This window comes from Ixodes scapularis, unplaced genomic scaffold (genome assembly GCF_016920785.2).
Source record: "Ixodes scapularis isolate PalLabHiFi unplaced genomic scaffold, ASM1692078v2 PGA_scaffold1__304_contigs__length_218370807, whole genome shotgun sequence".
Taxonomy (NCBI): Eukaryota; Metazoa; Arthropoda; class Arachnida; order Ixodida; family Ixodidae; genus Ixodes; species Ixodes scapularis.
In genome coordinates, this window is record NW_024609846.1 from 23,610,039 (window position 1) to 23,631,233 (window position 21,195).

The following is a 21,195-nucleotide window of genomic DNA, read 5'->3' on the forward strand; positions in this document are numbered from 1 at the left end:
TGTGGTTTGACACTGGGCCTTGAAAGGTCCAGCCAAAAATGGTGCTTATAGCTACCAGCTTCTGATTTTCCTTGCAATGCAGCACTTGGTCACCGTTCACTCGCCACAACTGGTCTGAACCGACCAGAAGGGAAATGTCCTCTTCAGCAGTGGCCAGAAGGGAGAGGAGTATGTCCGCAATACGACGGCCGTTTTTCATCATACGGCGAACAAATTCGTGGTCGACGGGTACCTGCACAACATCCTTACAGATGAAGGGTACCTCGACGGCCTCGATGACGCACTCTTCTTGGCTGTATTGGCTGTGCAACCGTACTTGTACTAGTCGCCGACGTTGCGGTCGTGACGTGGAGTGGCCGAACGTATTTAGCCGGAGGATAACATATCCCAGAACCTTGAGGCCGAGTTTGCGAGAAAGATCCTCACGAATGAACGTCCGTTGGCTACCTCCATCGATAATGGCTCGCACGTAAAGTCTTTGGTTTCCTTCCTGAGCCCATGGCTCGGAATGTTTGAAGAAGCACTTCGGAATTTAATGGGATGTCAGCACTGTCGGAGATTGCGTTCTGGACGCTTGTCGCAGGGGCACCTCTATCCGATTTCTTCACGTTAGGTTTCCAGTTCGGGTCGCACATGGATGTGGCATGTCGACCGGAGCACGACGCGCATGTCACCTTCCGCCGACACTCCCTCGCCCGGTGCCCTCCGATTGTGCATCTGAAGCAGCGGTTTTCTTCCGCCAGCCTCCTATTCTTCACCTCTAACGTGAGGTCGCCAGTACATACTTCTGTTACGTGCTTTGTGGACCGGCAAAAGAAGCAGGGGCTTGTGATATTTGCATCTAGCACAGAGGCTGCTGGCATTCTGGGTCTTTCAGTCTTTTTCTTCTGCGTCTCTTGCCGTTCTTCTACTACTCCGGCTCTCTCCCTACTCTCAACTTCGATCCGAAGGAAGCTTAGAATATCGGCGAGCTCATCTTCGGCATCGGCGAAAGAGGGCGGCCTTGAAGTGCTCCGGGTTGAAAGTGGTCCGTCGACAGAGTGTCTGGTGTCCTGCACCGCTGGTGAAGTCATTGAAGTCGGACTGTTTTGCGTTTTTCCCGTCGACCTGTAGGCAGTGCTGCTTGCCTGCTGCCGGTGATAATTTACGACGACTTCGCTCGGCAAGGCCTTGAGGAGGATATCGGACATCATCGTGCAGTACGTTGCCGATCCCACGCCGAGCCCTTTCAGACCTCGGATGTTCGTCTGGACGTGATCGTACATCTTTCGGAGGCCTTTCGTGTCTTTCGCGGAGGCAACAGGAGGCAGTGCTCGGAGCTTCGCCAGATGATTTTGCTCGATCCTTCGTTTATCACCGAAGCGCAGTGCCAGGATTTCAATGGCATCGTCGTAGCAGTCCTCAGTTGCCTGGAGCTCAGCGATGGCCGCCGCCGCTGGTCTGGTGACATGGTTGCGCAGGTACTGAAACTGGTCCGATCGTGGAATGCTATCGTTTTCGTGGATAGCACGACACAACTGCTCCCAGAAGCTCTGCCACGCGCTGACCTCGCCGTTGAAAGTTTGAAGTCGTAACTTGGGAAGCTTCACGCCGCTAGTCACGTTGCTGCGATTGCTTCCCAGGTCTGTAGTGGCAGTCGCAGATGTTGTCGCGGATGTGGTCATCTGGATGGCCTGTGCCTGTTGCTCTTTACGTCTCAGTGCGTCTGCCTTGCAGTCCAACAGCGCCATCATTCGGATGGCCTCGTCGTCGTACTCCGTGACCGTAGTGTATTCTGCGACGAGGTCTTGTTCCGATATATGATCTTCTATCTTCACGTTCAACTCTTGAAGAGCCCTGTTATTGGCCTTCAGCCTTTCTAGCCAGGCAGTCAGCGATGCCAGGTCCGTTGTCTCAATCCCCGCTGTCGCCTCGTGGATAATTTTCGTGTTTTGCGACCGCTTCACTCCACGTTTTGCCTTGAGACGTTCCATGTTTGACGATCTCCCACACAGCTCTCGGAAACAGCGTTCCAGGCAGGTGTTCCACAAAGGTGGAAAATCCGCCCACCTCAATCGTTCTCGTTCCCGGGTTTCGGCACCATAATGTCTCAGAATTGAAGAGGTCGTGTGGGCGTCGTATTTAAATCAGGCAATAAGCGTAAAACCAAAACACAAACTGTATTTACACTAATAAATCAATCAAATATACATCATTACAGAGAAGTGTCTCGATCGGCTTCTGTCATTCGCCTCGTTCCGCTCGTGCCTCGAGCCTTCTTCTTTCTTCTCGTTTCTCGTGAGCTTCAAATTCTTTCCAATCTGCAACAAGAGCCACGGAATGTTCCCTGACAAGCTTCGTTTCAGAACCAGATTTCCAATATGGCACTGCCCTGTGGGTTCGACGCGAAGCGCGTAAAGAGTAGCGTTCGTTATCGTGTGAGTTCTTCAATCCACGTTCCTGGCCTGTGGCGACACTGGTTTGTTTTTATAAATATTCTTTCTTTCCTTTTGAGCGGTGCGTGACTCGCCCCTCTCTTTCTCTGTCTCTCTCTCTCTCTCGCTTCGCTTCGAAACACATCGAAGTCGAGTGTTTCGCACCCCTTCAGACACAGACGTCTACTACACAGACGCGAGCCACACACCTACCAGGAGCAGAACGGCAGTGATTGGACCCCGATCATCTTCATCCCGTGAACACGAAGGAGTCCCTTCCTCGACGGCCGCAGAAATACTCGCCATCGCCGAAGCCATCACAGAACATACCCACTCACCCGATACAATTCTTATCCGCACAGACAACCAGGGAGCGTGCCGCTGCTTTCGAGACAATGACTTACCTTTCCACATACACTCCATACTACAACGACACCTTCACGCACACCCGCACCTACACATCAATATAGAATGGGTACCGGGTCATCAGGGACTGGGAGGAAATCTACGAGCACACACACTCTCCCGAGAGAATTCTAATCCGGGACCTCCCACCCTCTGGCCCGAACCCTATGACCCCAAAGAACACCGGAAACAAATGCACAAGGAACGTACAGCCTTGCTGCTCGAACTCAGACAACACACCACCACTTTACACACTCCCTCATTCATATTTAGCCGGTCTGACTCTACCCTTATTAGACGTGCACAAACACAGACTCTCATGACACCACACTACACTCACTTCATCCAAGGACGTCCTGGCCGACCAGTCTGCCCACATTGTACCGGCTATCCATCTAACATACACTACTTGTGGGACTGCCCTAATGCCCACACGTCGCGTAACCTACTTCTTTCACCCCTCTCTTCCCACCACCTCCCTCAGACCTGGACAGAGTGGGCCAACCCACCCAAGACACTCGATGCTACACTATGGCCCCTCCTCGTCCGACATGTCAAAACCATGCTTGGTGATGAATGGTGAAAAAAAAAAGGGAGCTCCGGACTTGGAGCGAAAATAAAGGTTTTCTCTCTCTCTCTCTCTCGAGTGTTAGGCTTAGCGTCTGAGGCGTAGAGTTTGAAACGCAACACCAGCGCAACTGGAGCGAGCAAACGAGCCGGCAATCTTCTTCAGCTAAGCAGATGAGCGGCTTAGGGTGCCTCAATGTCCTGGCACCCTAGAGCGGCTATTTGACATAAAAAAAAAGAAGAACTAGAGAATCTCAACGCACGTTCTGTTCGGTTCTAAATCATCCATGCACAGAGCTCCCACCCGTGCGTACCAACCGTAGCCGTGGTAACGCGGATACTTTTTACGTAAGTTTTTTGTTGTTGTTGTTTTGGGCCGATTCACAAAATGGCCGACTGATCATTTCCGCCACAAGCTAATCCAGCCAATGGGAACTGGATTCTGCGAGACTGACTTCCGGTAAACGGACTGAATGGAATTCGGCACTCTGGGAACATTCAGTGGTCCTAGACCCTCAATATATTACGTCGGTGAAAGCAGGCATCCTACTATGTACGTCATAATGTATATATCTTCGCAAACCGTGGAAGGCCGACCACAGTGCGGGTATTGTCACGGGTGGTGACCAAAAGAAAACAGGAAATAAACAGGGAGAAATAAACGTTTAATGTGGCGAACTTGTGCCGAAAAATAAAAGGGTACAAAGATAATAACAGAGCGTCGCGGGCGTCGAAGTCGGCGTAGCAGCACAGTCGAACGCTGGGGCGAAAACTGACTGCAGATCGCCACGCGGAGCCCCTTATGTACACATGTGGGCTTCTGGAATAATCGGCGTAGAAGGTTCGGCGTGTGGAACATTCTAACCTCGAATCAGCCAGACGGTTCTCGATTTCACCAGAACATCACATTACAGTGTTAACAAAAATGCATAGCCGCGGCCAGGAATCGAACCCTGGCCCTTCGCGTGGGAGGCAAGCGCGATAACCGTTAGGCTACGGCCGCGCCGCCTACTTGGCGCGCGGCAGTATATACATTGACGCAAGTAAAATAGAATAGCAACGAACAAGGAACATTAAAAATAGGAAAAGTTAGGAAGTAAAAAAAAAACGAGAAAGAGGGGGGTTATGTATTGTCATCCAAGATTGTCGAAATTCACCTATTAGCCGCCACCTGATTCCCTAGCCTACGCCAATAAAATGTTCAAACCACAAGTCGTGCGTGGCAATGCATTCTTTTTTTTTATTAAATTATATGTTAAACAACAAAGTTCATTGGTTACATGACACTAGGATACAAATAGGACGATGGGACTTGAGCGAAGCATCGTGCACACGGAATGTCCGGCCAGTTTTATAATTGAACTCGGAGACGTTGGGAACACGTAAAAACATCGCACGGCGGGGGGCTTTTGGATGGCGCCCACTGACGTCACTAGAGGAATATAGCGGACCACCGCCCCGAGTGCAGCTGACCATATAATGCTGGTGGCGCCGTCGGCATATTTATGTGCTGATCTTTTTGTGTATTTGGATGACCTTTTTGCAGCGTACAAAACTAAAAATAAAACCTCAGACAGCGTTGGAGGGAAGCTTGACGAGGATCTGCAAAGAGGTGCAAGAAGGCAAAACAATTGACAGAAACACGGAAAAGACAACACGACGACACGTCACTTCTGCGCCATGAAAGAACCTATCAGAATAACTAGAGACTCCCATACTCGCATTCACGTCAAGAGCCTAAGTTTAAAAAGTCCGGCTTCTTGAGGAGCACTACTAATTTTTCCTTCGTGCGTTAAATGAATATATACGTAGGCACACCTTAGTTATGTTATTTTATCGAGACGTACACTTTTCAGGCGCAAAAAACATCGCTGCTTCCTTCCACAACCAAATATTGCAAAAACTATAGACGTCTCTCGCATAACCTCGTACCAGCGCGAAACCGACGTACCCTCGACCTGGTGCGTTCGTGGATTGCCCGCTGACGCAGGGTATGCAAGCGCCAAGGGTACGGGCGAAAAGGATTAGAAACGGATGTCGTGTGTGAGTTAGTACCCAGCTTTTTACTGTGTTACAATTTTCGGAAACCTACGGTTGTCTGGTTGTCACTGCGTAGTCGCCGGATGCACACATAATTTTAATAAGCATAAGAACAACCACGGAAAGTAAGCGATGGGCACGGGAAGCTGCAGCACGAGTGTGACTGCAATGTCATTGAGCTTCACAGTTTCCCCAAGGATTCTTATTTATGACGTCAGTCGATTGCGAGCTTTAATCGCGAGGTCTTTATATCAGACTCATCGTCACGTTTGTGCTCACGATTACTTCGTCTAAGGCAAGAGAAGCGATTCCAACCCGGTGCAGGTGCTCCGAATATAGTTATCACTGCAAGGCGCTATTGCTTCATGGCAGGGGTGGTAAGGCTAACCCGGCCTAAAAGCCTCAAACAAAACGACGAAACTTCCGAGAGCCGTGGGGGGAGGGGAGGGGGGGGGCAAACTTTTGTCTAAAGCAATAAACGAAAGTCGAACTACTTTCAATCTATCAGAGTCAAAAGTAGTTGAACTGTACGTACACTCTCAGAAAAAAAGGTGTATTATTACACCCCTTGTCCCATATAATACACCCCCGAACTTCAATTCGACGTAGAGCGCTCCATAATCGAACAGGCGGCCCCAAAGTTTACGAGGGGCTTGATAGCCGTGTGGTACAACTTATTAAGATAGCTGATGTACGTATTATTGACTACAAAAAAGATTATCGCAGTTTTCTTGGCCGTACTGCAAAAGCTCCGTGTTTTCCTTCTTTGGTCTTTGATACATACTTTAGCAATTTAATAAGTTATATCGCACCGTTATCAAGCCCCTGGTAAAATTTGGTGCCGTCTGTTCGACTATAGGGCGCTGTACGTCGAAATGAAGTTTTGGGGTGTATTATATGGGACAAAAGGGTGTAAGGTGATACCCTTTTTTTTAGAGTGTGTAAGGTAGCAGTAGCACAAGACTACCAAACCGCTACCTGTCTTTCGATTTAAAACGCGTTCCATTTCTCTTTTTGGGGAAGTGCTCGTGTGACCGGGAGGGTGTGGGTGTATGTGTGTGTGTGTGGGGGGGGGGGGGGGGGGGAGGGGGGGGGGGGGGAGGGAGCCGCGAGCCGCAGTGCAACACGCGAAGAGCCGCATGCGGCTCGCGAGCCGCAGCTTGGCCACCCCTGCTTTATGGCATGTGACGAGTATAAAAACGTCTACGTGAAGCCACTCAACACGCAGCTATCAAATACCGAGAGCTTACCTGCACAGACCGCATTAAACTCTTCATATATACCTTCGCTGTGTAACCTCTATCAAAACACCCGTACCGTCTTCGTCCTCCTTTTGAGAAGGTAAGGTGATGGCTTGAGCCAGCTGGATTCCACCGGACAAGTTCCAGCCAAGTTACTGTTGTAGCCCACCATAGCAAAGTCTAGCCAAATTCCCCCCTACCCACACCGTTGCCTAACCAGATAGTTATATTAAAACTTGGGTTTGGGCTAGTTGGTCCATTACTGAATAAAAGGTTAAAAAGCGCGAACAAACGAGGACAAAAAAGAAACACGGACGACAGGACAGGCGCTTCACTCTCAACTGGTTTTTATTAACACCATTGTCACCTATATATACACATTGCCCAAACCACATCGGATTCAATCGCGACAATCAGAGCCAACCTTCCAGAAACACCATCTCACTCTGGAGCAAATACAAAGACGGAGCGCTGACGCAATTGTTTTCTTTCTTTTTTATATAGAATGCCTCTATAATCTCTCTTTCCGTTTTTTCCTTTGCCTTTCTTAAAAACTTTGTGCCAGACAGGTCAGGTTTACATCCACATCGCCTACAATGGTCAGCGAGATGGCCCCCCGCGTTGTTGTGCACACACAAATTATGTTCACGTGCTCTATCATTGAAGCAGCGCCCAGTCTGCCCAATGTAGACTCTGCCACAACTAAACGGAATCTCGTACACCACATTGGTGACGCACGCAGTATATTGCACCGCGTGTTTCTTGGAGCACGGTGCCTTCTTCTGCCTTGTCAACATCGGACATATCCTGGCTAGTTTACACGGTGCAGAAAAAACCACGTCAATGTCGTATCTACCAGCTACCTTTTTTAGATTATGAGATACGGTATGCATGTACGGAATGACTTGCACTCGTTTCCTTTCTTTACGTGCCTCGCTGCCTTTTTTACTTCTTTTTAGCTTTTGAAGAAGGCTCTCACAACAACTAGAGATTAGATTAGGGGGTACCCCGCGTCTGTAAACCTTTTTGATTGTCGTTCAAAACTGATTTTCATCTGGTGGTTGCAACTCTTTTCCAGAGCCGCACTTAGACATGTCAAGGCTATACCCCTCTTTACCAGTTTAGAGTGAGCACTTTCAAACAACACCAGGCTTTTCTTAGTGCGCAAACAATACTGCTAAAAGACATGTTCTTCAGAAAAAAGGATCAAAATGTCTAAAAACTGAATGCAGTTATTCACAGGCAATTCCCAGGTAAAATTAAGTCCGCCTGACACCTCCCTAAACAGTCCGACAATCTTCTCACCCGTTTTATCCAACCCCGAATCTGTATCTAAAATTAAAAAATAGTCATCTACGTATCTGTACGTCTTTTTGGGCATTTTTTTTTGGCATCCCTGGACCGGCAAATTTCAGATAGACTTGCAGATTTCCATGTTTTAAAGACGTACAGATACGTAGATGACTATTTTTTAATTTTAGATACAGATTCGGGTTTGGATAAAACGGTTGAGAAGATTGTCGGACTGTTTAGGGAGGTGTCAGGCGGACTTAATTTTACCTGGGAATTGCCTGTGAATAACTGCATTCAGTTTTTAAACATTTTGATCCTTTTTTCTGAAGAACCTGTCTTTTAGCAGTATTGTTTGCGCACTAAGAAAAGCCTGGTGTTGTTTGAAAGTGCTCACTCTAAACTGGTAAAGAGGGGTATAGCCTTGACATGTCTAATGGTACGTTTACACTTGCGGATCCGCTAGCGGATCCGCCCACCTTTTGCCGCTGGGGCGAAACGCTGGGCGGGAAACGCGGCGGCGAGCCGTTTTGGTCCAGGACCTATTTCTGCCGCCGAACGAGGCGTTTCGCTGACCGGAAGTGACATTCTTGCGCGGCGCGACGCTGCCTACGTCACGGGGGCGCGTTCTTCCGGGAGCAGCAACGCCCGGGAGAGAGAGCCGAGGCGGGAACTCTCGCGCCTTCTCGTCATATTTGACGAGATGTTACGGGAACCGCTGCTGCTCGAAGGCAGTAGATGTAAACACAACCCGCTCGTCGCCGCCGCCGCCGGGAGCGGATCCGCTCCCGCGGCAGCGGATTTCTTTTCAGGTGTAAACGTACCATAAGTGCGGCTCTGGAAAAGAGTTGCAACCACCAGATGAAAATCAGTTTTGAACGACAATCAAAAAGGTTTACAGACGCGGGGTACCCCCTAATCTAATCTCTAGTTGTTGTGAGAGCCTTCTTCAAAAGCTAAAAAGAAGTAAAAAAGGCAGCGAGGCACGTAAAGAAAGGAAACGAGTGCAAGTCATTCCGTACATGCATACCGTATCTCATAATCTAAAAAAGGTAGCTGGTAGATACGACATTGACGTGGTTTTTTCTGCACCGTGTAAACTAGCCAGGATATGTCCGATGTTGACAAGGCAGAAGAAGGCACCGTGCTCCAAGAAACACGCGGTGCAATATACTGCGTGCGTCACCAATGTGGTGTACGAGATTCCGTTTAGTTGTGGCAGAGTCTACATTGGGCAGACTGGGCGCTGCTTCAATGAAAGAGCACGTGAACATAATTTGTGTGTGCACAACAACGCGGGGGGCCATCTCGCTGACCATTGTAGGCGATGTGGATGTAAACCTGACCTGACTGGCACAAAGTTTTTAAGAAAGGCAAAGGAAAAAACGGAAAGAGAGATTATAGAGGCATTCTTCATAAAAAAGAAAGAAAACAATTGCGTCAGCGCTCCGTCATTGTATTTGCTCCAGAGTGAGATGGTGTTTCTGGAAGGTTGGCTCTGATTGTCGCGATTGAATCCGATGTGGTTTGGGCAATGTGTATATATAGGTGACAATGGTGTTAATAAAAACCAGTTGAGAGTGAAGCGTTTGTCCTGTCGTCCGTGTTTCTTTTTTGTCCTCGTTTGTTCGCGCTTTTTAACCTTTTATTCAGATAGTTATGCTGCCAAAATCAGCCGGGATTTCAAGTTTTAAGTCGTTAGACGGCGTCGTCGGCGCCACAATTCTTAAGGTGGCGGCGCTCTTAAAGAAGAAGGTCTATATAAGTATAGAGACCTTCTTCTTTAAGAGTGCATGAACAAGGCAATGACTTCCTTTTTTTTTAATGTGACAGCGAAGAAGAACCATTCGACATATGGTTAGGCCACCGCCATGACATGCATGCTTGTGTGGGCAAGAACATGTCATTACAAGGCTGCCAAATCTATATGTTCAAGCGCGTGCTGCACACCGGTGTTTTTCAGGCATGGGGAACCAGTCTGGACATCATACGTGTTATATAATGTTTTCACCAAGCGTTCCACCAAATTTTATCACTGACTGCAAATGAAGGCACACAATGCGGTTAAAGAATATTCTATAGATAAGACGACGTCGTACCGACGTAAATGCGTACTTGAACGGAATAAATGGCTCTTAGGCTGAGCAGTGCCATATAGAAGACAAAACCAACACATTAGTCATTGACAGTGGGATCCTCGACCCGGCCCAAGGGCCAACACATCGAGGACGCAATCGCAGGGAACGTGCATGTAAGGACGCTGCGACGTCGCAGGCCTTATCGCAGGCCTTATCGCATTGCTCTGAGTTAAGAGTGTATCAGTTAAACTCAGGCGCTGCCTGAACCAGGGTCTATTAAAGAACACTCTACGGAACTGCGTGTCGCCCTGCGTAAAGTTCATTATCAAGATATATACGATTGTAGCCACGAACCTGAAAGCTCCTCTCGAAGACAACAATCCGGCGGTCGACGTCGCAACTCATCATCTTAGGCAGGACTCTGGTGGCCCTCGAAAAAACGACGAGGCCTAACACCGTGCCGTTCCCCGTAGTCCTTCTGCCGACGGACAGTCGAAGCCCATGGACCGTGTGGCCTATGACCACATAGGTGGACGGTAGCGGTCCGTGGGCCCTCAACTGCTGCCAGCGGTACCGGATGCCGCGAGAGAGGGCCAGGTACTCGTACGTGAGCGCCAGCTGACAGCGACCCGACTGCTTCTCCGGGTCGATCACGTGGCAGCCGCGGTCGTCAGCCGAGCACGGCAGCAGACGTCCCCTGCAGGACGGGGCACGAAGAAAGAAGTGCCGCGATTCTCTGTTTATTCTTCAACGCTTGTCCAGATGAACGTACAACCAGAGGCACTGGAACCTCATACGACAGAGGATATGGTCATGGCGCTCCGCCGAGTACCATGCATAGCGCCTCTGATATGTTGCGTTTATCTGGACGAAACAAAATATAACATAACAGTGATCCTACCATCGATCCCTGATCGTACCTTCTCACATCCCATACCACCGAAGCTGAATTAACTATCACAGTCAGGTCTATATATTGCGTTTCAAGCGTCGTATACGTGTAGACCAACCCGTAACAAGCAAGTCAGCATTTGCACGTACCAAGCAGGGTTGCCAGGTAGGTTCTAGCTCAAACCACCAAATGCCAAAAGGTGTAGCCCAAAAGTGGCCAAATTCAAGAAATTCATAGAGCCCAAAAGTAGGCATAATTGAAATATCTGCAGAGCCCAAAAAATTGTGCGCTCGAATGTACGAGCTCAAGGTAAAGGGACGGCGTCTGCATATCTAGGGTAACGAGCAGTTTGCAAGATCTACACATCTTGAAATGCACTACAAAATTTTATTTCAAACACAAACAAGTATTAAAATTTTTCACACGCGTTTCTACAGAAACATATATCTTATGAAGCACTCGCTCGTGCTCGGCTGACAAGCTTCATACATGATTTCGGTGGTAAAACGGGCAAAACATTCTTCAGCGGGGTTGGTGTCCTTACATCACTCATTTCTGTCCAAGAAAGCAAGCTTTACATAGAGGATGTTTTGAAGAGTTCGAAGGAACATTTTGTTCCTTAGGTCTATGTGAGGGACCCGTGACTGAATACTCTCTCCACGGCGGCCTTCGACTTGTGCAGTGCCAGGAGCGCGACGGCAAGCTCGGATAACAACGGAAACATGGCCTTGTTCAGATTATTCATTGTTCTAAATCGATTGTGTTTTGTTATGGCTCATTCTGCTTTAAGAAACGTCTATGTTTCGCAAAAAACCTCCTTTGTCATATTAAATACATCACGCGTTATCCGACGGCATGAAAGTTTGCTGGACGTCTTGAGCCTCCTTTAGTGTCCTTTCTCCTCGGAAGAGGTGCCTCCTGTACGAGGATGGTGGAAAACTCGGGGAGATAAGAGACGGCGTAAGAAGGAGAAAAAACTTGGGAGCATAAGATAAGCCACAATAAATACAAAAGCGATGTCTTCGGAGCTGAATCTAAGACGGTAGCTCACTGGAGCTAATATGATCTTGCGACGCTCACGCATCTTCACACAGAAAATCCCTGAAAGCGGGAATCCTGAAACGGTGGACTCTCGCTTTGTGCCCATGCTGAAATGACTTTTGTACATCTACTCTAATTAAGCAAAAAAAAAAAAGCCGCGTTACACTTTGAAATAGCACAAATATAGCCACATAGGCAGCCGCCTCATTTCGACGCCAAATGCATAACAAAATAGCCCAATTTGGCTATTAATAGCCAAACCTGGCAACCCTGGTACCAAGTGCGGGCAATGCGCGTGGGCAGAAACTAGATTCGCGTGAAATGAGCGTTCTGCGCATGCGCTGTGCCGACAGCAACGTCACCGTAGCAGCGTGACGTCACAGCCGCAGAAACGTTGGGCGTGACTTATTAGTTTGCGCTTCTTTTTGCGGGATTCGTTCTTCTGCTTATTGACTAGTGCTGCGCTGTGAGCGATAATAAGATGTTCAAAACTCGCCATGCCCTGCGTTTTTTATTTTGTATTTATTTGCCAGTGAGTTTTGATATTAGAGACTTCGTTACTCAGTACATCACCTACACATAATGGAATTTTTTTATTATTTAAAGTAATTGAAAATCAGTTGTGAAAGTTTTTGCCAGGCGGTCACATCATAGAAATGAAGCATGGCTCTCGATCAAGAGGACTCACCGAATGGCGGTTCTGCCGACGACGAGAGATTTTCGTCGCTGTCGGGGGACCGCTTCCAATGCCCAGAGGGGGCTCATGCCCGTCGAAGTGAGAAGCCAGCGCTCGTTGGGGTACAGGTCCGGGAGCTTGGACAGCACCTCGAAGGCCGGCACCGTCCTCGGCGCGCCGCTGTCGGGACCGTACAGCATGCGCCTGAACGGGTTCAGCAGGCCCACGGGAGACGGTCTGTGCCGGAGGAACGTGAAGGGGGGCGGAAGTCATTTCTTAGCGAGACAGAAGTGAGCACTTAATTAAGCAAGCGCATTAATTGACGAACACAGTATGATGTCATAAGGAAGGGCAAGACACAAACGAGCGGAAACACTTCAAATGGCATTTACTTTAAAAAGCGAAAGCTCGCTCCAGAAAATCTGGGTTGTAATGTGAACGAGAGTAAATATGTTAGGGCTGGACAGCCGTCGGCTTTCGTCCGTCGGTATTTTGTTCTTTTGTGCTCGATGCTGGGGTGCCTTCGTACTATCCAGGGGGAGAGCTATATAGTGCGCAGGCTCCGAACAGGTTCCACAGCCCAGCAGACAAAGATTGTAGAGCGCAGAAGGTGATTGTTGGAATGGTCTACAGCTTGCTGAATTTGGCGACGCTCCACGCACTTATCCAGATGAGCGCCCGGAATCCTTCCAAAGACGAGTTGTCCGCCGCGTTGGTCTGCCCTGACGGCGTTGTCCGGCACGGCGCTGCCGCGACCGGCCGTGGTCCAGCTGAACAGCAGGCCATCGGTCTCCAGCAGATACTGGAAGTGCATCCGGGAGACCATCGCCTCGCCCACACTCACCAGGCAAGAGGGCCTGCGTAACACCACGGCGCGCGAGATCATCGTTGCGGACGATGAGCGGTCCTACTGGTATACCGTCCAAAAGGAGGTGTCTATTTCACCGTATACCATACAGCCAGAACAAACGATTTTTTTAAATAAAAATTTAACTTAGAGAAGATTGTACATTATTTGTCGACCTCATCGTTACAGGTGATCGAGCCTTGGGAAACGGAAAAGGCTTGAGGAGTATTCGCCTCAGATGTGAGGTTCAAAACGTCAGCGAATAGCGGATGTTGATGGTGTCATCACCATCATCAATATTGGCGTCCCAGTTTTAATGACGATGCTTATCGCGCTATACCGCACGACTAATATTTTAGAAAATCAGATTATCTGAAGCGGACTTTCCGGTTGAGGGGGGCAATGAACGCGCCATGCCTCCCCGACGTCACAGAAGTCATTGAAACGGGACAAAAGTCATCCAGACGGGAGCGCCTGGACTCCAGGTGACTTATTTTGTTTCGCTGCTCTCAAATCAAGGACGATCACCAGACAATATTGTTAGCAATCAGGAGATTTAAATCGGAAAGCAAGTCAAAAGCTTGTAGGTGGCCTCCGAACCTGGCTGCTCCCAGACAGAAGTTGCTATACGATCCCTGGAGGATCTCCGAGCGCGCGGCTCGGGTTTCACGGCAGAGAGGCCCCCTCTCTGCCGTGAAACCCAAGCCGCGAGCTCGGGTCTGCAAGCAAGGTTCGAAGGCGACCGCCCTCGCCCATGGAGAAGGGCATTTCTTCCGAGACGGCGAGCCCAACCTACCGCTTTGCGGACGGCTCATTCTCATGTATTCCCTTACGTAATCAGTGTAACCTTTTAAATAAATATGAATCTGAATAAACAGTTAAAAGGAATCGCACTAGAAATGATTTTTTAATTGGAGCGAATATTCTAACAATATGTTGTCTCGAGCAAAACAGGACACTACCGAGGCTTCACGTTTTGTGCTCTGACCGAAAAGGTTGGCCAGCAGAACAAAACGGCCGGTTACTTGCCTTGACCCACGCACGACAAGGCAGGGCGTCCAAAACGACTGGTGCTCGGCGCGGCCCGCGTACAAGAGCGACCCGTTGTCGAACCCCGCGGCCACGGCGGATCTCGGCAGGTGGCCGTCGGTTACCGTCACCCATTGCTCTGCGACACGGTATCACATGCGTTCCTCGATTAGCACTTATAATCGAACCTGGAGGCGGAACACGTGCACTTATCGACACCATGTGTGTCGTTCGGTGACAAGCTCGGGCCATAAATTCTGAGTTTGCGACATCATAGCGTGATGACGTTCTATGGAAACAAAGAAGCTAGGCTATCCATGGGCTCTGATCATTCTAGGTGACGTAGGCCATGTACTTCTATGCGCCCCTCCCCCCTTAAAACGGTCGTAAAACAAATGAAATGTAACAATATCCTCCAAATTTTCCGCTGAATATCTATATACGGTTAAAGGTTAAGAGTAAAGTAGAAGTCCCTCCAAGCTCTTTCCACTTTAAAAGAGCGAGCACTTCAGAGGAGGTGACCTCCTCGCCAGCGTTCGCTATGCTAAAGTGGCAAGAGTTGGGAACAGCTTGCACTTTACTCTTAGCAGCTGTCCCCGACTGCGCGTCTCCGCTCGAAGGCAGCCGACCGCGATCCCCTCGCCGCCAACCTATGACCGGCGACGACGAAGCATCCTGAGTGAGCTGATCGTCCACGTCCTCCCAGAGGTCGTCCAGGACCGCGGCGGCCGTCGGGGCCACGCTTCGATTCTGGTTCGCATGAGACGCCGGCGTCGGGTCTTCGGAGGCCGTCCTGTCGGTGCGTGCTGACTCTCCGCGGCGGTTCCCGTCCTGGGGATCTTCGCCGACTGAAAGGTAAACAGAGGGCAGAGATGGAACACCGTGCGACTCGCGCTTGAACTCGGCATGAACATGCATACAGCTCTTAACGACATGTCCCCACGTGGAACATGCCTATCTTTCAGACGTTACAAGCCGATGGAGCCGATCAGGGAGCCCCGAAGCCGCAACGTCGCGACTGTCGTCTTCTTTGTCTGTGTGTGTCAACATCGTGCAACTCGGCAGAGGGCCCCTTTTAGAATAGGTACTTCTGGTGTCTGGAACGCGTCCAAAAAAGTGGTGCCTCGATTGCCGCCCGATGACGTCACTAAATCGTCACGCTGTCGCCGATCGCGATCCTGGTGGTGTCACAGCAGTTGTGGTGGATGTAGCAGACGCCTGTTTCGCCGCAGGTCGCTCTCCGGCTTGACAGTGCACGGAAGCTTCAGAAGCCAGGGGTTGGGACGCCGCGACGACAGCGACACTCGTGTTCGCTCGCGCTTTTCCCCAGCATCTCTACGGTCAACCGCCAGGATCGCGACGTATCCGACGTCAATATTGCCGCGCGCAGGGTCACGAACTTCGTCGCTTCGTTCGGGATTTCGCACGGATTTCCGCACCGCTCACAAACCTCACGAAGGACGCCGAGAGGTTCGAATGGGCCGAGGAACAGCAGCAGGCATTCGACGAGCTGAAGCGACGACTCCAGACGCCTCCGGTTCTTGGACATTTCGATCAGGATGCGGACACCGAGATTCACACTGACGCAAGTAACGCAGGACTTGGCGCGGTACTAGTTCAAGTACAAGAAGGCACCGAACGAGTCATCGCCTACGCAAGTCGGACACTGTCCAAGGCAGAGAGAAATTACTCCACGACTGAGAAAGAATGCCTTGCGGTCGTCTGGGCAATCACGAAGTTTCGTCCGTACTCGTACGGAAGCCCGTTCCGCGTAGTCACGGACCACCACTCGCTCTGCTGGCTTGCGAACCTCAAGGACCCGTCAGGACGCCTCGCTCGATGGAGCCTCCGGCTACAAGAGTTCAACATGACTGTGGTTTACAAGTCAGGACACAAGCACAGCGACGCTGACTGCCTGTCCAGGGCCCCTGTCGAAACACCTTCCGGCAGCAGCGACGACGACGATGACGAGTGCTTTCTAGGGGCAGTGAACACCGATGACATGGCACGACGTCAACGAGACGATCCGGAGCTGCGAGCCTTAATCGAGCACCTGGAAGGGCGCGGCGGTACCGTACCCCGTGTTTTCTCACGAGCCGTGCCGACCTTCACCATTCGGCAAGGTGTACTCTACAAAGAAAACTTCGGGAACAACAACTCGCCGTGGCTGCTGGTAATACCGACCGACCTTCGAGGGGAGATCTTTCAAGCATGTCACGACGACCCGACGTCCGGACACCTTGGATACAGCCGGACACTGGCCCGTATTCGTGAAAAGTATTACTGGCCCAAGCTCCCCAAGACCGTCCACCTGTACACACGATCATGCCACGAGTGCCAGCGACGCAAGAAACCTCCGACGAGGCCGGCCAGACTCCTGCAGCCTATTTCTCCTCCAACTGCACCCTTCCAGCAGATCGGAATGGATCTACTTGGTCCTTTTCCGCCTTCGACGTCGGGGAACCGCTGGATCATCGTCGCCACAGATTATCTCACGCGGTACGCCGAAACGAAATCTCTTCCTTCGGGGACTGCTGTGGAAGTTGCCAAGTTTTTCATTGAGTCTATCGTCCTCCGGCACGGCGCTCCAGAAGTTTTGATTACAGATCGCGGATCATCGTTCATGGCACAACTGACCCAAGAAATCCTCCGACTCAGTCACACCAGCCATCGTCGTACAACTGCGTACCACCCGCAGACCAACGGGCTGACGGAGCGACTCAACAAGACAATCGCCGATATGATCTCTATGTACGTCGACGTAGAGCACAAGACGTGGGACGAGGTGCTGCCCTACGTCACGTTCGCCTACAATACGGCGGTTCAAGAGACCACTGGATTCACCCCTTTCCAGCTGGTACATGGTCGGAAGGTAACGACCATGCTGGACGCCATGCTGCCCCATGAGCCATCTGACAACGAGAGCGACGACGCCCAGGCGGTTGCTCAACGCGCCGAAGAAGTTCGCCAGCTCGCCCGACTCCTGATTCAAGACCAGCAACGCGTCGACGCCGGCCGCTACAACCTTCGTCGCAGGGACGTCCACTTCCAGCCCGGAGATAGGGTGTGGGTATGGACGCCCATCCGTCGCCGCGGCCTCAGTGAGAAATTGCTGAAACGATACTTTGGACCCTACAAAGTGCTTCGTCGCCTCGGTGATCTTAACTACGAAGTCCTCCCCGACGGAACGCGCCCATCTGCAAGACGTCAGCCGCGACCCGAGGTGGTGCACGTCGTCCGGCTGAAGCCGTATTTCGAACGATAGAACTTTCCACTCTCGTCAACGGGTGAACTGTGAACTGCGGCTCGTGGTGGTGGTGGTGCGCCGTTTAGGTTTTACGTCACCTAGGTTAGCCTAGCCCCAATTAGCTGGCATGGGCAGGTGACGAGCTCTTAAAGAGCTGTTAAAAAAAAAAAAAACATTATTTTGTTATGTTTTAGATACAACTACAGTCGGTCGATCAAGCCAATCTCCCGCAGGAAGCGCAGCACCGCCTTGAACACTTTCTGACACTTCCTTCGAGGTCCATCTGGGAAGAGGATATCGACTGTTGCTCCCGGATTATCCATGCCGATTTGTTCATACAGCACAGTTCGTTGAGCTTCGTATGCCGGGCAGGCGCGGAGAATGTGGTGCACAGTCTCTTCCTCGTCGCATTGCGAGCATTCTGACATCCGCCGTTTTCCCATCTTGACCAGAAAAGCCTTCGTGTTGGCCGTGTTTGTGCGCAAGCGTCGCACCAGAGTCTCTGCCGCCCGTGACAATCCAGACAGGGCTCCTTTTGGCAGCGCCGGCTCGTTACTTGCATTTAAAAGGTACCAGCGGACGTCAAGTGCAGCCTGTTGCGGATTTGCCGGTGACGGGACAGCCGGGATTTCCAAGTGAGCAGCTGCGGCCAGCCTGTCTGCCTGTTCATTCCCTTCGATCCCCGCATGCCCTGGAATCCACTGGAGCCACGCTGTGGATCCGCGTGCTTCCAACGATGCTAGTGACTTTCTTACGGCGGTCGTTGCTGGGTCCCCGCACTCTGCATTCGCAATCTTCTGAAGGGCGCATCTCGAGTCGGTGAGCACCACCATTCCCTGTGGTGGCAATAGGGTGGCAGCTTGGAGGGCTTTATCGATGGCCACCAGTTCGGCCACCGTGGAAGATGTGGGTGTTTGAAGTCTCCCGCCCCACTCCCAGCCTTTCTCTGGTATGCAGTAGGCCGCAGTGCTGGAGGTTCTTGCTTTGTTTACGGACCCGTCCGTGTATATTCGAAGCTTTCCCCTATGGTGTTCTTCCAAGTGTGCTTCAACTGCTGCTCTGATAGCGATGCCTGGCCTATCTTTCTTGGAACGCAGGTGCTTGATTCTTACGTCACTGGACACCTTGATTACGTCCCATGGAGCCATCCTTGCTTCGTCCGTCCTCGTCGGTAGTGGGTCCGTGACATTGTGGAACTCTTCTACCGCCTCGCTCCATAGCGATTTCATCCGGGCCTGGACTCGATGTAGGAACCATCTGCCCGGGTGGGTCATAGATAATCGCGCCAGCTGGTGAAGTCTCCTTCCTTTGGCCTGTCTTGCGAGCGACTCTGTCCCCGCCTCCAGAAGGACCGCGTCGTTCCTGGCAGCGTTGGGAATCCCCAGTGCTGTTCGTAGTCCATGCCGATGTCGTTGTTCCATCCTCTCCAGGTCCGTCCGAGATGGGGCCATGTATGGGAGTCTATACATTACCCTTGACGTTACAAGCGCCGTGTGGGCAGCTGTGATGGTCCGCTCCGTGCATCCCCACGCGGTTCCAGTCATACGGCGAACAGCGTTCATGGCATGCCTGCATGTTTCCGATGTCGCTTTTACGGCTTGTGCCCATCTCAACCTGCTTGTGATGACGATTCCCAGGAACCTCTGCTTGGTGACCTTTGTGACGTTCTCCCCCGCTAACACGATGCTTGGCGGTTGAAACCTTCTTCCATTCCGCCGTACCGGCATCCAGACGGTCTTGCTCTTTGACAGGGACAACCCCGATTCAGCCAAAAACTCGTCTACTGCTTGCGTGGCGTCTTGTATGCTCCGGTGTATCTGTGTTGTGTATATTCCTGCCACCCAGAGGCACACATCGTCTGCATAGATAGACACTTGTACCGGGAGTGCGGTTGGTGGGATGGCGTTCGGTAGTGTAGCCATCACGATGTTAAAGAGCACCGGGCTCAACACGCTTCCCTGTGGCAACCCTCTGTGCAGCACCCTTGGCGAGGACACTGTACCTTCGGACCTGATCTGAATTTTTCGCCCGGTTAAAAAATTTGCCAGGAACTTTTGAATTTTACCGGTCAGGCCGATCTCAGTCATTCTCTTAAGGACTGTAGGGAGCGGCACGCTGTCGTAAGCTCGTTCCACGTCCAAGAACACCGCAATCGTGTTCCTCCGCCTGTTCTTGTTGTCCTCAATATCACTTGTTAGGTCCAGGATACTGTCTTGGGCTGCCAGCCCTCTCCTAAAACCGGTCATGCAGTTCGGGAGAGAGTGATGTTCTTCCAGGTACCAGCATATCCGAGCTTGCACCATCCTCTCGAATAACTTGCTTATGCACGAGGTTAGTGAAACTGGGCGGTATGACTCTGCCTTTCCTGGCGGTTTCCCTGCCTTGAGCAAAGGCACCACCATTGCTTTTTTCCACTCGTTTGGGACGTCCCCGGAGTTCCATATAGCGTTGAACCATTTGACCAGGGCATCTTGGGCCACTTCGGTGAGGTTCGTGAGTGCCTGGTACGGGACTCCGTCGGGTCCGGCTGCGCTCTTCTTCCGACATCTGCGAAGGGCACTCTGCAGTTCTTGGACTGTAAACTGGGCATCTAGAGGTCCCGACGCGGTGTTTGGTACCCCAGGTCTTCCCGCCGCCTCTGCCGGGGCGTACAGGGCGCACAGACTCTCCGCTGCTGCTTCTGGTGTTTCGTTGGCCGCCAGCGCCAAGACCTGCAGGGTATGTCTTGAACGGCTTTTCCCAGTCATTGTCCCTAGGACGGTCCACAGCTCATGGACGAGTGTGCGTTGGCATTCTTGCACATGAGTTTCCATCGATTCCTGACCAGCACCTTTGCGTGTCTTCGCAGCTTGGCCGAAACCCTGTTGAAACTGGTCTTGTCCTCGGGCTCTCCCGTCCGGCGGTACCTCCTCTGCGCCCTGGTTCGTGCCGCTCGAAGGTTTAAAAATGTGAGGTCCGGCTTTGGGAGCCATTCTGTGACGGAAGTAGTGCGTGTGGCCTTCTGTAACGCTTGAATTATAGCTGCTGGAATTTCTTTTTGGCTCAAATCCAGCGCTGCTCGAAAAACGTCCCAGTTAGTGCACGTACGCAAGACTTTCCTTGCCCCCTGACACCCCTTGATGGTGATGTGGATGGGGAAGTGATCACTTCCCCGTGTGTCCGGGGCTAGCTCCCACTTCATCTCCAGGGATGGCGAGTGCGCTGTCACGTCAAGAACACTGTACGAGTTCGGAGGCCTGAAGAACGTCGGCCGTCCATCATTCGCCACCGCAAGTCCCATCTGCTCTATTACTGTCATAAGGGCGTCCCCCCTCTTGTCTGTTCGAGCACTTCCCCAAGCCACATTATGTGCGTTGAAGTCGCCGCATATAAGCAACTCCTCTGATCGGTCCTTACACCATGCCAGAATTTCCTCGCTCGGCAGTTCT

The 21,195-nt window shown here is 51.2% G+C and overlaps 2 protein-coding genes across 2 annotated transcripts; both read right to left on the reverse strand.

The window, feature by feature from the left end:
* Nucleotides 1-4,428: 4,428 nt before the first annotated feature.
* On the reverse strand, nt 4,429-15,529 carry LOC121836029. Its single transcript, XM_042290655.1, has 6 exons — nt 15,171-15,529; nt 14,521-14,659; nt 13,307-13,501; nt 12,657-12,881; nt 10,390-10,732; nt 4,429-4,988 (listed from the first exon to the last, which is right to left on the reverse strand). Exons 1-6 carry the CDS (start codon nt 15,436-15,438, stop codon nt 4,956-4,958), a joined length of 1,203 nt encoding a protein of 400 aa, XP_042146589.1. The 5' UTR covers nt 15,439-15,529; the 3' UTR covers nt 4,429-4,955.
* Nucleotides 15,530-17,967: 2,438 nt separating this feature from the next.
* LOC121835662 lies at nt 17,968-20,739 on the reverse strand. Its single transcript, XM_042290104.1, has 2 exons — nt 20,173-20,739; nt 17,968-19,782 (listed from the first exon to the last, which is right to left on the reverse strand). The coding sequence occupies exons 1-2, from the start codon at nt 20,737-20,739 to the stop codon at nt 17,968-17,970; spliced, it is 2,382 nt and encodes a 793-aa protein (XP_042146038.1).
* Nucleotides 20,740-21,195: the final 456 nt, after the last annotated feature.

Coding starts and splice junctions, on each gene's coding strand:
- LOC121836029 (XM_042290655.1), bottom strand. CDS start 15,438: ATGCATGTTCATGCCGAGTTCAAGCGCGAGTCGCACGGTGTTCCATCT. Junction 10,733..12,656: donor GTCGGCAGAACCGCCATTCG/GTGAGTCCTCTT, acceptor CCCGTCCTGCAG/GGGACGTCTGCTGCCGTGCT. Junction 4,989..10,389: donor TCTTCGAGAGGAGCTTTCAG/GTTCGTGGCTAC, acceptor ACCTCTTTGCAG/ATCCTCGTCAAGCTTCCCTC.
- LOC121835662 (XM_042290104.1), bottom strand. CDS start 20,739: ATGGCTCCCAAAGCCGGACCTCACATTTTTAAACCTTCGAGCGGCACG. Junction 19,783..20,172: donor TCCCAAACGAGTGGAAAAAA/GCAATGGTGGTG, acceptor CGAAAAATTCAG/ATCAGGTCCGAAGGTACAGT.